The sequence below is a fragment of the Salvia splendens genome, chromosome 21, assembly GCF_004379255.2.
Source record: "Salvia splendens isolate huo1 chromosome 21, SspV2, whole genome shotgun sequence".
NCBI classification, from domain to species: Eukaryota; Viridiplantae; Streptophyta; class Magnoliopsida; order Lamiales; family Lamiaceae; genus Salvia; species Salvia splendens.
This window is the reverse complement of record NC_056052.1, coordinates 25,114,874-25,129,059: the sequence shown is the minus strand read 5'-3', so window position 1 is coordinate 25,129,059 and position 14,186 is coordinate 25,114,874. Positions and strand designations below refer to the sequence as shown.

The 14,186-nt window shown below is 39.1% G+C and overlaps 1 protein-coding gene across 1 annotated transcript; it reads right to left on the bottom strand.

Moving 5' to 3' along the window:
- Positions 1 to 247: 247 nt before the first annotated feature.
- LOC121784640 lies at positions 248 to 11,588 on the bottom strand. The gene is made up of 22 exons (XM_042182825.1): positions 10,412 to 11,588; positions 9,072 to 9,187; positions 8,781 to 8,986; positions 8,533 to 8,652; positions 8,157 to 8,285; positions 7,951 to 8,076; positions 7,660 to 7,715; positions 7,480 to 7,579; positions 7,259 to 7,376; positions 6,845 to 7,054; positions 6,151 to 6,478; positions 4,899 to 4,992; positions 4,259 to 4,367; positions 3,756 to 4,027; positions 3,530 to 3,657; positions 3,125 to 3,359; positions 2,248 to 2,436; positions 1,837 to 2,126; positions 1,342 to 1,543; positions 964 to 1,206; positions 774 to 853; positions 248 to 690 (listed from the first exon to the last, which is right to left on the bottom strand). Exons 1-22 carry the CDS (start codon positions 11,260 to 11,262, stop codon positions 543 to 545), a joined length of 4,350 nt encoding a protein of 1,449 aa, XP_042038759.1. The 5' UTR covers positions 11,263 to 11,588; the 3' UTR covers positions 248 to 542.
- Between the last annotated feature and the right edge of the window lie 2,598 nt (positions 11,589 to 14,186).

The window sequence follows — 14,186 nt, the reverse complement described above, 5'->3', positions numbered from 1 at the left end:
AATGTTACCTACATTAGATTTTTTTAATAAAAAATAAATAGAGATTAATGTAGCACACCGACCGATGACGAAACTTATCAATCACACATTAAAATCTTTTATGTTCTCAGATGAAAGTATTTTTTGTAGCCGAGAGCATATTCTACCATTTTCATTACGCAATAACACAGCCGTCAAGATAAAAGGCAATTTAGAACTATGCCTATGGGAGAGATTAGAAGCAAAATTAAGAAAGAGAAGTAGAAAATTAGACAAATATAGAGAGAAGTGAATTAGGGAATGTAGAAATGCGTAAGACATGGGAATATCCCATTTCTATATTTACATGACAAAAGGAATATATATATATATATAGCTGCACAACACAAGGCTACAAATAAATGCCTCAGCTCTATCTAGTTGTTTATCACTTTTTCTCTCTCGTTCAACTTTCTACTCCTGTGTCAACCCACTATTCTCTACACCACTACAACACATTGCGATAGAACCCACGAATAAAAATTTGATGGGTGTTCGTGTGAAACATATTTGCTCCGTAAATTCTATGAATGCCAGAACAAGTCAAAGTCGTTACTATACAACGCCCGATCCTGAATTTCCAAATTTGCGACATGCCAATTTACGAGCTTAGATTGGATGCATTTACACAAAAGAAGAGCCAAGGGAAAAATCCACCATTCACTTTCGTCCCTGCAGTCACAGAAGCACAACCGTATCAGAACAAACAAACTCTTGCAGTCGGCCAAAAATGATGTCCAAAAAGTTCAGCTCACATATTCCACGGCTGAAAGCTTGGGGTTGTTTTACTTGATTGTGTTCGATAGCGAATATAGCCACATACAAATGCAACAGCCTGGGGCAAGCCAAGAAATAAACCAAGTAGTAAGAAATTGGGTACATTTACTTGTCTGAACAACAATAACGTGAATGACATCGAGTTGAAAAAAACAAAAAGCTACTCACGATGTTTATGAATGATGTGATGTTCCACAGAGCATATACACGTGCAAGACCTGCTGATCGCCTAGGTCCATGGCTGAATAAGGCATTGATTCCAGCAGGAAAGGGGAGCAAAATCCCGAGGGGCATGATAAACAAAACAAGAAAGACGTCTGCTAGGGAAAGTGAATACAACTGGAGCAAGGTGAGCAATACTAGACTAAAATCTCCTAGAAGCAGGATTGAGATCACCAAACCCACGAGATCCTGCAGTACAACGAAGCAAAGCATTTTCAGGAAGGATAACCTAAACAAATGCATAAATATATTGACTCCTCTTATTTCCTTTTCCTGAAATTGTGTGTGTGTGTGTGTGTGTGTGTGAGTGAGAGAGAGAGAGACCTGATGGCCAACAGGTTTGGTGTTGTGAATTAGAAAAGAGAGGATGAAGAGTAAATCTCTTTTCTCCTCGAGCACCTTCAAACTGTCAAAATCTAGAACCCCACCATAAATCTTCCCCCTCAAGTTCCCTTCAGCACTTCTCTGAGTTCGTCCTAAGAAACTCTTATTTGAACTCCCATCTTTAACATGAACACCAACGGCACTGATTTATCCAACCGAAGAAAAAGGGAGCAGCGTCAGACAAACAGGTTCAACTTAAAATACACAAGTTTGTATAATTTCAGACAAACAGGTTCAACTTAAAATACACAAGTTTGTATAATTTCAAATAATATATTCTACTAAAACAAACACTGACTTCACAAGCATGGACGGATGGAAATGGTTGCGAAACAAACAATATCACAGCACATAAGGAACACATGAAAACATAGGTCTGCATCAGCGCAGACAAATAACCCTCGTATTTACACAAGTTTGATAAGAGATGCATACCGTGAATGTTGCTCATCATCTCCAGGTTCTCCGTCGTGACATACAAAAGACACACGGTTGAATTCTTCCACAGAATATATCAGAAGTCCATAATGATAGTAACCATCAGTTGTAGCCTGAAACCAAGCAAGATCCACATGCAAACCATAGAGCCTCAATTCAGGATTTGCGAAAGTATCAAGCCACTGAAGGACTGAGCGAAACTTCGATCTTAGGCAGCCCCTTCTTACTAAGCGCAACTGTGCATTCACACCAGCCACAAAGCGATACCAGGTGGTGGGTGGAACAGACTGAATAGAAAGACCAGAAGATAATAAATGTAAATAGACGGTATCTCTCTTTCCAGAAAATTGTTCATTCAAAAAATTCAAAACAGAAATGTATGTAGTTCCCTGGGGTTAAATAACAAACCTGACTCATCAGACTAGTAATGATGTTGTCATTATGAAGAATAAAAGGAGTCATGTAGCTCCCATCTCCTCCAAATAATAGAGACATAGGAAATCTTTGTTGGAGACGAGGAGGAAGATCACTTCTCTTCTCATCACCACCAAGAAAAAAGTCAATATATGCTAGCATTAGATCCGGAGTTGCAGCAACCTACGGTTAGACAAATGGTTAGAAATAGAATGATAGCAAGTTTTTGCTACGCCGCTAAAAGAAATGGACTAAACTCTCCATGGCATATAGCTAGTGGTAAATGTCATAACTGATACATTCAAACAGTGTATTTAAACAGTGTATTTATAACATGAAAGCTAGACGAATTAGATTAGGTTACAAGTCACATAATAGTATGTGAGATGCCAAGCAAAAAATCTTCTACATCATGAGCAATCATAGTTGTGAAATATAAAAAAAGATAGATTCATGTGCACAAGTCAAAGCCCTGTGCCATCCACCAAAAAGAGAAAGAGCAACAGAAGAAATAGAGTGCCAGCAACCAAAGGGAAGAACTAAGCAACAGAGACATAGACAAGCACTGGGAGAATCAAAGATACAAATGAACTAAAACTACCATAGCATGCAAGTTTGTTAATAAAGCAAGAATGCTCCATATAGTGCTCAGACTATGAGATATTCAAAACAATTATAGGAAGATGAAACAAAGCCCAAAAATATTACTTAGGTCAGCTTTTGTTTCTCTTGTATATTTTGATCATCAGTTAGTAGCCACATAAAAAGGTTATACGGTTATCATAACAAGTACCAAACAATTACAAAACAAGAACAACACATCTCGGTTTATACGAAGTCCAACCAACCATAAGATACTCGTAAGATTTACCTTCAGCCCTTCATATAGAGCACGCGAACGACAAGACCGTAAGCAAGCATGGTCATATTCAGATCGCACATATTCTCGAATTTTCTGCAGCTTCATTCTCCGGCGCCACTGCTGCCATGACCATGCAAAAGGATAGGCAAGAATGCAAAAAATACTGTGAACTGCACCTTCCCACCACTGATATGCAGCAAGAGCATTGATCTCATCGACAAAATTGTTAAATGCACCTTCATATCTGCCATATTACATTAGCATCAAGTTAACAATAAACAAGTGAGAGCAAAGCATATGAAATATTAACTTTAGGAGGCAAATTGCAAAGGACGTAGAAATAAAGGCTGTTCAGGTACCATTTTGTTAAAGGAAGTGGCAGTATAACATGTTGCTAGAAGAAAAGGAGCTTACACAATTTCTTTGACTTGTTCGGGAGGTGTATGAAGAAGATACCAAGGTTCACTAAACGTATTTGGACCCATGAAGTACATCCTGTGCACATGACTCTGAGACTCCTCCACTCTGTTAGTTTCTAGCACCTGATTGGCAACCATAACATCAATTCCATGATGTCCAAAATGGTGGGCAGGAGGATATAAGAAATAAGCATTTTACTATCCAGGTTCACAGATACTACCTCATTGAGAGACTCCAAGAAAGGGAATGAATGATCTATTTGGGAACCCTGTTGTGTGGGAGCAGGACCAGGTAACTCATCCACGCCAATGAACTTCATTCGTGCAACACTTAGAACTAAAGCAAGCAGAACTAAAAGACCCAAAAGCAGGAGGCCAAACAACCATGGTCCGCCAAATGTATATATTAGTTCTTCAAGAGCGGTATAACAATTTGGCATGTGATATCTATCAGAGATACACTTGTAAGGACAGGGTGTTTCGGTAATACCACCTGTAACGAAATATGGCAACATAATTTGGCGTCACAAATCTGAGAAAACGACTAGCATAAGAGATCCAAATTATAGCATACTATTAATTTGGGAATGCCAAAGAAACTAATATAAAAATTATAACAGGAAAAAAAAGGAAGAAGTATAGGGAAATGTGAAAAGACGACATGAATGTCCAATGATAGGAGCTCTTTTCAATAGAGAACAATATCTTAATGATCTAGAGATACCTCGGACATAAATATAAGCTGCCCGATTAGGGATCTCATCAGTTGGGCATGGAAAACAGAGGGATTTCTCTGACCCTGTGACATTTTTATAAGTGCCAATTGGACATTCCTGAAAAATAAAGGGAAAGGTCAACTGGAGAAACAGAAAAACAAGGTAAATTATGACCTGACATCTAGAAATTTAGCATTTCTCAACTCAACCACATCAAGCCAAGTGTGTGAATGCACTAAGAAGCATACAGGTTGTATTAACTATTAAAGCATACTTCATCTGTCCTATGTAACACACGCACGACCCTCTTACCTGATAGGAATCAAAATTAGGCTATAATGCTCTATTGTCGAATAGTTATACTCTATAAGAACATTCATAAAGTTATAGTAGACAGTCTCCCAAATATTGCTTTCCAATGCAACAACATAGAGATAAAAGTGCCTTCATTTCATCAAATCCCATCAATTACATAAAGACCTCTATATTCAAACAAAGTACACTTTAACAACTAAAAAATAACCACAAAAATTCATTATTTGTCCTGGATTATCAACATGATTTTCTTGCTGTTCAATTGTTCAAAACAGCAATGTTTTAACTTATAATGAATTGAAGAAGAAAATGACTTGATCAAGTTTAATCTACCTCGCAGAATATGCCATAAAGCCCTTTTGGGCAAGCTTTGCCACTGATACTTCCATTTTCGCCCACATGACCTTGTACACCACCTAATCCACCCCTATGGAAAAGATATCCATTTGAATATTATTGAAAATAAGAAACCATACAACAGATGGTAGATGTGAAATTAGATGCTATCACAGGAATGAAGAAACACATGAAAGATATTTTCCACACATTTACATTAATACTATTCATCTGTGAATCATCAAACTATGGAATAACAGCAGCAGGAACACCAATTCTAACGATCACCCAGTGGATCCCAAAACACTAGTGAGCATATATCCAGGAATTTACACTTAAAAACATGTAGCTTCAGAGCATTAACACAAACCAACAGTGTCCAATCAACATAGAAGGGCTGATAGGAATAATATAAAGAGGTCTACCACCTCACCAAACATCTTGCTTGGTCAGTTCAAAGCAGAAATCCACTTGAATTAAGTCACAGATTTGATGATGTTCAATGTTTACACATTATGCATAACCACAACAAAATCACATTTACTGCGATGAGCAATTTCATGTGTTTATATAGATTGAGTCATCAACTATAAAGCTCACTTTATTCTCAAGTAGCCTTCCAAAGTCATTGTTTGTACATATTTGTCAAGCCATGTATTTATCTCAAATGTCAAATACATCTTATAAGTCAAACAAAAGAAAATTATTAAAATGATAAACATGTCTGGTACTCCAAACAAAATAGGTCACTGTTTGTACATATTTGTCGAGCCATGTATTTATCTCAAATGTCAAATACATCTTATAAGTCAAACAAAAGAAAATTATTAAAATGATAAACATGTCTGGTACTCCAAACAAAATAGGTCACCCCTAAATGACTGACATGATGGTCACAACCTAGATAGATTTATAGACACAGATAAGATTTAAGTGTTATAGCTCCTATAAATGTACATGATACATTTCCCATCTTATATTTACACAGGACAGCAGTTTCCTGGATTATTTTTCCATATATTAAGCATAATTACTTATATAGTAAACCATTTTCAATTTTGATGTCCCAAAAATTAACAAATAGATTGTGTAATTAAGATGGGCCACCAATAGATTCATTTTTCTTTCTTCAAAAAACATATATGAGTGAAAGGAAAGTGTAAAGAATTCAAAATGTATTGCTACATAACAACAAAATATGGAATAATAAAAGCAAAACTTCACATGAAAAGGTTTCATTTTTACTAACATGGTATGTATTGTTCCATTCACTGTAGCTATTGGCCAGTAAACATCTCCAGTGGAAATATCTGACCAGTGAAAATGAATCCTTCCACCACCACCTCCTCCGCCACCAGTCAGGCTACCATGACCTCCAGCACTAGATAAATTTCCAGATTCACGAAGATCCAGATTGCGCAAAAATAACAATATAGTACCCCCAGAACCACCTCCAGGACCAACAAACTTATCAATAGATGCATTGTTCTTCTGGAGACTCGTGAAGCTGTCTCCATCTGCTCTAACAGAACCTTCAACATATAAAGTTATCAAGGGATGCTCCAACGAACCCATCACTGCATAAGAAAGGCAACCGAATTCAGAAGCACCCTTAAATACGGGATCCTAGCAAACAATAAGATTATTATGATAGGAACCAGTTAAATGAATGGTTTTGAAGAAAAAAAATAGAGCATTGATCATCAAACAAACAGTCCAGAACACATTATAGAGCACCAAGCCAGAAGATAAGCACAAGAGGACAATTCAAGAAATCAACCAGGTAAAAAGCATATACGTAACGAGTAACGACTTAATAATGCAATGTCTAATGTACACTAACACAAAGGTAAAATGTGTTGACGTGCAATTAATAACTAAGACTGAGAGAGAGTACGATAACAGATAACTTGTGGTTCAAAGTTCAATAACTTGGTTCTCACCTAAAGTACCACCACCAGCTGTTGATATTTCCAAGCTATCATTTCCACTTCCACTGCCGAGTTCACAAGGCAAATTAGCATATCCATACGTTATGCCACCATCAACACAGATGTCACCATAACAGCCCATTCCACCTCTACCACCGTGCCCACCACCACTACCAAGACCATTGCTCAAGACTTCTCCTTGACCTATTCCACCATGGCAGCCTACAAAAATATCAAATCCTAGAATGTTAAGATACATGGGAACATGGTCCGATGACATGTATCTTAATGCCAATAATTCAAGCAGCTCAAGAATGGAGAAGAACATAAATGATTTCATAAAATAAGTAGGTACTACTAGGTTGAGAGAATTTCCTCGTAGGCTCGAGATATAGGGGACATTTTTCATGACAGTGAGAATCTTACCCATTCCAGATGTGCTTATAACTCCAGTAGGCTGAACGTTGATGGTTCTGGCTCTATGGAAATGCACAACAGAACCTTGAACAAAACCCTCAACAAGTATATCCTCAACACGACATATCTAAGTAACAATACGAAATCATTAAAAATCTATACCAATTACCAGCAGAAAGAGAACCTCATGAAACAAAAGCAGGCGATATGCTCTAACAGAAGACCTCAACCTGTAGGGTAAAGGCCAGAGAAGAGTTCACATTACAATCTTCAGGTGGATGGATCAGCTCGCTGGGACAATCTTGCGAATCACAATAAAGTTTTGGCGTCCTGAAGAACAAAAGTTTTTAATTCTCAACCAAAATGAGAACGCCATCCCTAATGTTACTTTAACAGGAGCCAGAACTTACACGGCCTCATCTGAGGAATTCTTCAGGGGACCACGCAAAACAGATCCAGGTCCAACCTTCATCCCAACATGAGCAGAGAAAGGTTAGTTTGCATAACAAGTTAAGGATAAAGATTATCGGGCGATGTTATAGGGTCAAATAGAATAGAGGACATCTTTTTATAGTTTGTATTGAGACAGTCGCACATTAACAGAAAGCAAGACGATAACCCATGTAGAGCATTAGCCCTTCGAGTTCATAAACATAAGTAAAATATTGAATAAATTATTAAGTCATTAAACTATTCCTTACATTGATGCTATAAAATAATGATAGAACTAGCCGTTGAGCTTCAATGCAATCTCCTGGTCCAGTCAAATTTAATAAACCTTGCCCGTGAACTCCCAAGTTTGCATTTGAATGGATAACAGATGATTGCTGTCAAAGAGAGGGTAGATAAGTAATCCATGCATGGATATCAAGATCATGACGCCATACATAATGGACAGAGTACTCACCCTGAGGACTATGAGATTACTAGCCTCAAGTGATGATGTCTCGACATTCTCATCCCCACCACCATCAATTAACATCTTCGAGTTCCACATTAAAAACATTTTGACTGACATACGGAGAGCCCCATAAACCTAGAAAAGAGTGAGGTATTCAAGAATACTTTAAATATCAAATAGGAGTATGATAATTGATAACTTATTACTAGAGAACGAAATATCTGGCATAAGCAAGGCATTCCTCCACAAAATGCTGGTAGAAGTGGCAGGTAATATATAAATAATTGTCTAGGAAATGCTTGGAAGTAGCAAAACCATAAAGGAGACTAGCATGTCAATAACTCATACTAATTTCCTATGCATCATAAAACCGGTTACTTACTCTAATCTTTGAATCACTCATTAACAGCTCTTCTGCCAATAGTTCAAACTCTGACATTGAATAATGTGCAAGCCCAAAACTCAACACTCCTCCACGCAAGAGGCTGATTTGTCCTTGAACCTGGAAGCAAGAACATGATGAATTAGGCTCTTAATTGCAATAACTGTGCCTAGTCATATTTTCCTGTATTTGAAAGACCATGTACTTTAATAATTGAGAACGTACTAAATAACCCCAACTTCACTGACCTGGACACGGCTCCACAGCAGGGGAACAGCAGCCTTTGCCTGGTTTCTTATATAGACATTCGTTAAAAACGGTTGAGGAAAGTCCATAAGGAGTGTATCTGTATATGTTGATTTGTGATGATTGCTCACGGTAAGGCTACGAGGAACAGAATCATAAAATGTTCCTGCAGCACCTGCATTTTCAGGGCAACCAATACTGCTTCCACCTGCAACATAAGATATTAGAGAAAAATGTAACTGGATCAATATTGCCTCAGTGCTTATATAGACAAATGTGGTAGCAGAGCATACCATATACAGAAATGACCGGGTCATCATGCCTGCTAAAAATATCTACAGAAATTCTGCCACCACCGCCTCCAGCAAAACCACTACCCCCACAAGCACTTATGCTGCCACTTCCAGTCCTGCACTTTACAAGAAGTAATGTGGTTAAATCGACTGAGCTCCAAATCTTCCTGAGATAAAAACATATAGATATCCAAAGTAGACAAGAATATGGGTTCATGTAAATACTGTATGAAACAACACAGTGTAAACTACATGGCAAGGATATTCATAATTCATTAACTAGAAATGTTGATAATTATATGAAAGAACCATAAAAAATACATTGATCTATGTGATTTGATTTGATCATATAGCATACATGGGAAGAATTATGATGCAGTTTATAATGACTTTTTACAAGTAAAAAGGAAATCAAACAGAGAGGCACAGTACTAGACTAATTATTATAGGATGAGGTAACATTACAAATATGGAAGAATATAACTAAAGCATTTTGATTCAGAAAAGTGGATAAAATAACAAATATTCCATAAGTCAGACACCGAAAGTGAGAAATGTACAGGGTACATATTACAAAAAGTAGCCACCACATCATGCCAAACTAGACCTTATCATAATAGTCTAAATAATATCTTTATGATTCCTGAAAATGGTATGGGAAGAGGGATAATAAACTCTACACTATAAAACACCCTGCATAATCATTTGTTGTTTTCTTCAACTATTAATCTTATTTATTTGTTACAAAAATAAATGACGGAAATAATAGTAAAATATTTGAAACAACTAGCAATGGAAAATATATGCTGAGATGAACAATCTTGACTGAGCTAAAAAGAATCTTCACCAGCACCTAAAATTAAGCTAGCTGGTTTATGGAAAGGAACAGAACCACAAGGACCAGAAAAGAATCACAAAACAATCTATCCTAACGGTATGGCATCTTAGAAAGAAGAATACTAACCAAAAGTAGAATAACCGTCTACACTCACTGTCAGCCACCAAATATAATTACAGAATCACACCTAGACAAACCTATAAAATTACAGCGAAGTGAAGTTATTATATGAGACACTGATGCAGTAGATTCCATATCAATACGTAGCATGCCTCGATGGAACCCACAACTCAAAAACAACTAGGCCAACAAATTTCCAATATTTACAAATCATATTGAACCAATATCGTGAAGCTGTTAGTCAAACCATAAATATCTAATGTGGATTAGCAGCAACGGATAGGATTCTTCAATCACAAAATAGCTAATATGACTAGCATGAGATCACACTTTTTCAAATACAGGCTATACAGCAATAACAGTGAAAGGCAATTGAATTTACATCTTATGAGCCTTGATGTATATGCTGCCTCCAGACCCTCCACCTCCTTTCGGACCTGCATCTCCGCCACTGGCCAAAACACTCCCATTCACATCCAATAACGCTGTCACCAGAAACAAGACCCTTCCCCCTCCACCACCCCCATAATCAATTTCCTTACTCGTCGTCCCTCCTTTACTCCCATAACTCCATGGCTTCCCCAAACTCGACCACGCATAAGCATCCCCTCCCCACACATCTTCAGGATTCTTACTCATATCCTTCAAACACGCCGCACCTCTTCCTCCATGGCCCCCGCCCGCTCCATCCACCCCTTGCGGGGTCCCACTAGTCTGTGCCGGTGGCGCCCCCGCCAACGCAGTAGTATTCACAGTAGAGCCATTTCCGAAAAACGCATTATCCGCAACTAACTGAAAGGTGCCACAAATTATCGACGCATTCTCACCTAAAGTGAAGTTACCCGTAACATTTATAGCGAGCTCACATCCAGCAAACGACGAGCAATCCACATTAACATTCGCCGCAATTACAAAATCACCCTTCCCTTCTACATACACATCCTTCGTTATGTTCAAGCTGGAGACTATCTGGCAAATAGTATCCAAACTACCAACTCCTCCGAGATCGGACTCGCACGAGAGCGACGGCGGGTGCGGCGGCGGAGGCGGAGGCGCCGGCGGCGAGTAGTCCTGGTGGAACAGCAGAAAATCCGAGTCGAAATCCAAGTCCGAATCCGAATCCGCACCAGCAACAATCGACCTAGGGTTCCAGCAGACTGACAGCAACAGCACCGCAGCCAATCCTACCACCAAATGAGGCGAAAGCGCGAATCGAAGCTTGGAATTAGCCATCTACCGCTGAGAATAGCCATACACCGCGCCGCCGGAGATGGAGGAAGCAGGAAAGGAATGCATCTACCTGAAATTCTCCTCGAAATCAAATCGCGCCGGGAACCGCCGCCGAAATCGAGCTCGCGATTTCCTAGCAACACATAGTGAGCGAGTGTGTGTGCCAGCTAGCGTTTGCCTGCAGAAGCTGTAGATACAGGCTTGTTGTACGTAAAGGTGGGAGGGATGGGGTTTGGAGAGGAAAGGGGCAGAAATATAGGTAGAGAGAGAAAAGGAAAGGAAATGGGATTGTAGATAGAGAAAGTTGGCTGGGTGTAATTTTGGGTTGGGGTGGGGGTGGAGTGGAGAAGTTGGCGACTTGGCAGTTAATTTTCTTTTTTTATATTTCAATAACATTTCTTTTTCATTGAATATTTGTCGTAAATGATGGAAATTACCTAACCTTTATTTTTTTACTGTCTTCTTTTGTTTTTCCATTTTCTCCTTATATTTCGTGTTCAAATTACCGGATAAATCATGAATTAGATTAGAATTGTTTGGTAAAATTTCGAACGGTCATTGAAAATAAGTAGAAAAATTATAAAATTTAGATTTCTCTAATTATCTACTAGCAAGCTTATCAATAACAAACATATAAAGTAGGAGGAGTAATATGGTAGGGATGTGCTTAATTGTTAATTTATTCCTTAATTGCTAATTGTAATTAATTTAAGGATGTATGATTTTAGAGATCTAAGAGCATTTATATCCGTGCTCGTTGACAAGAGCACGGATATGGGCCCGGACCCACTTTTTCTGTCTGCTCTTATGCAAGAGCACAACACTCACATCCGTGCTCTTCCGCAAGGACGAGCACAAGGGTCTCACCTTCCATTATTCAATTTAAATAAAAACATTTCCACAAAATTAAAATACATTAAAAATACCCGAAATAATATTACAAAATACATTAAAAATTAAAGATTACATAATTAAAATTCTAAAAAATAAAAATTACATAATTAAACTCCTAATCAATAAAAAATACATAATTCAACCCCTAAAATCAAAAAAACCACTACTCGTGGTCGAATTTCGTCCAAATGTGTTTGATTATGTCTTCTTGTAGCTCAACGTGGATTCGGGTATCGCGCATTGTGTGCCTTGTTTCGATCCTCTCACCCACCATCGTATGCACACCTCGGCGTAGGGGAGACCTTGCGCTTGAGCTTCCGGCTTCATCCTCGTCGTAAAAGCTAGCCGCCCTCGGTCCTTCGTCGGCTATAATCATGTTGTGTAAGATAATACACGTGTTCATGACGTCGGCGATATTTTTCACGTACCACAGCCGAGACGGGGCCTTCACAATGTTGAATCGGACTTGAAGGACCCCAAAGGCTCTTTCGACGTCTTTCCGCGCGGACTCTTGACGCTGCGCAAAAAGAACCCGTCTCGGGTCTTGCGGGTTGCTGAGCGTCTTCACGAAAGTCGACCACCTTGGGTAGATACCATCGGCGAGATAGTAACCCATGTGGTATACATTTCCGTTGACGGTGAAGTCGATCGTAGGTGCTACACCATTCAACACATCATTGAAGATGGGTGAAGAATAGAGAACGTTCAAGTCGTTGTTGGATCCGGCAACACCGAAATATGCATGCCAAATCCATAGGCGGTAGTCGGCGACCGCGTCAAGGATAAGTGTTGGGCCGCCGCCTTTGTGTCCGCTTAAGTGTTGCCCCCTCCAAGCAGTCGGGCAATTCTTCCACCTCCAATGCATGCAGTCAATGCTGCCAAGCATACCGGGAAAGCCATGGATTGTTTCGTGAAGACGAAGCAACCGTTGGCAATCATCGGTGGGGGGTGCCTGAAGGAATTCATCATCGAAAGCTGAACGAACGCCCTCGCAAAATTTTTTAAGACAAATGATTCCAGTGGACTCACCGACATGCAAATACTCGTAGAAGAGGTCGACCGTTTGCCCAGTAGCGAGTTGTCGGATGGCACACGTACACTTCTGCAACGCCGAGAGACTTTGCCGACCGGCTGCATCTTGACCTGTTTGGAAGTATTCAACATGGGCAGACAATGTGTTGACAATACGCATAAACAAGCCATTTGACATGCGAAAACGGCACCTAAAGTAATCTTCCGGAAACCGCGGCTGGTCAGAAAAATAGTCGGCAACGAGCCTTTCGTGGGCACCCTCTCGATCACGATGAATGTAGCGGCTAGTTGATCTAGTTGGTTGATGAGGGGGCGGGGGTATTCGCTGCGACATATGCTTCATAAGAGGCACGATGTTGTTCGTAGTATTCTTGTTCTTCGCGCTCCGCTTCCGCAATGAGATGGGTGAAATCCATTTGAGGTTTTGGGTGAGAGATGAAGGTGTAGATAAGTTGTGTGAAAAATATGAATGAGAGATAAATGAGAGATGATTTGATGTGAAAAATGGATGATGAATGTGTGTATTTATAGATGATTTTGGGGGGAAATAAAAAGATACATAAAAACGGGCAAAAAAATGCCTTTTTTTGGATTGTGAAAATATTTTTTTTGCTATTATTTTCGATTTTTAAAAAAAATTAAAAAAATGATTTTCCAACGGATATGCCGTTGGCCAATCAGAACGCGCCACGTTGCCTGCTCCCTAGCACGGACGTGCTCGATGCATCGAGAAGCGCCGTGCCAGCGGCGTGATTGCAGCGGCGGACAGACGGACGTGTCCCTGCTCGCCGATGTGGATGCTCTAATAGTCTATAAATTGTCATGTGTAATTTTATTTTTTATTTTTAATATTAAAAAGATAATAACAACTATCAATATAGGGTTTAAGAACACAATATCAATATAGTGCATTAAATATATCAACACGAAGACATGACAATTTCAACACAATTTCATATTGACATTTTACAAGCACTATATTGACATATTGTGTAAGATAA

Coding starts and splice junctions, on each gene's coding strand:
- LOC121784640 (XM_042182825.1), bottom strand. CDS start 11,262: ATGGCTAATTCCAAGCTTCGATTCGCGCTTTCGCCTCATTTGGTGGTA. Junction 8,987..9,071: donor CCCGGTCATTTCTGTATATG/GTATGCTCTGCT, acceptor CTTATGTTGCAG/GTGGAAGCAGTATTGGTTGC. Junction 7,716..7,950: donor CATTATTTTATAGCATCAAT/GTAAGGAATAGT, acceptor GTTGGGATGAAG/GTTGGACCTGGATCTGTTTT.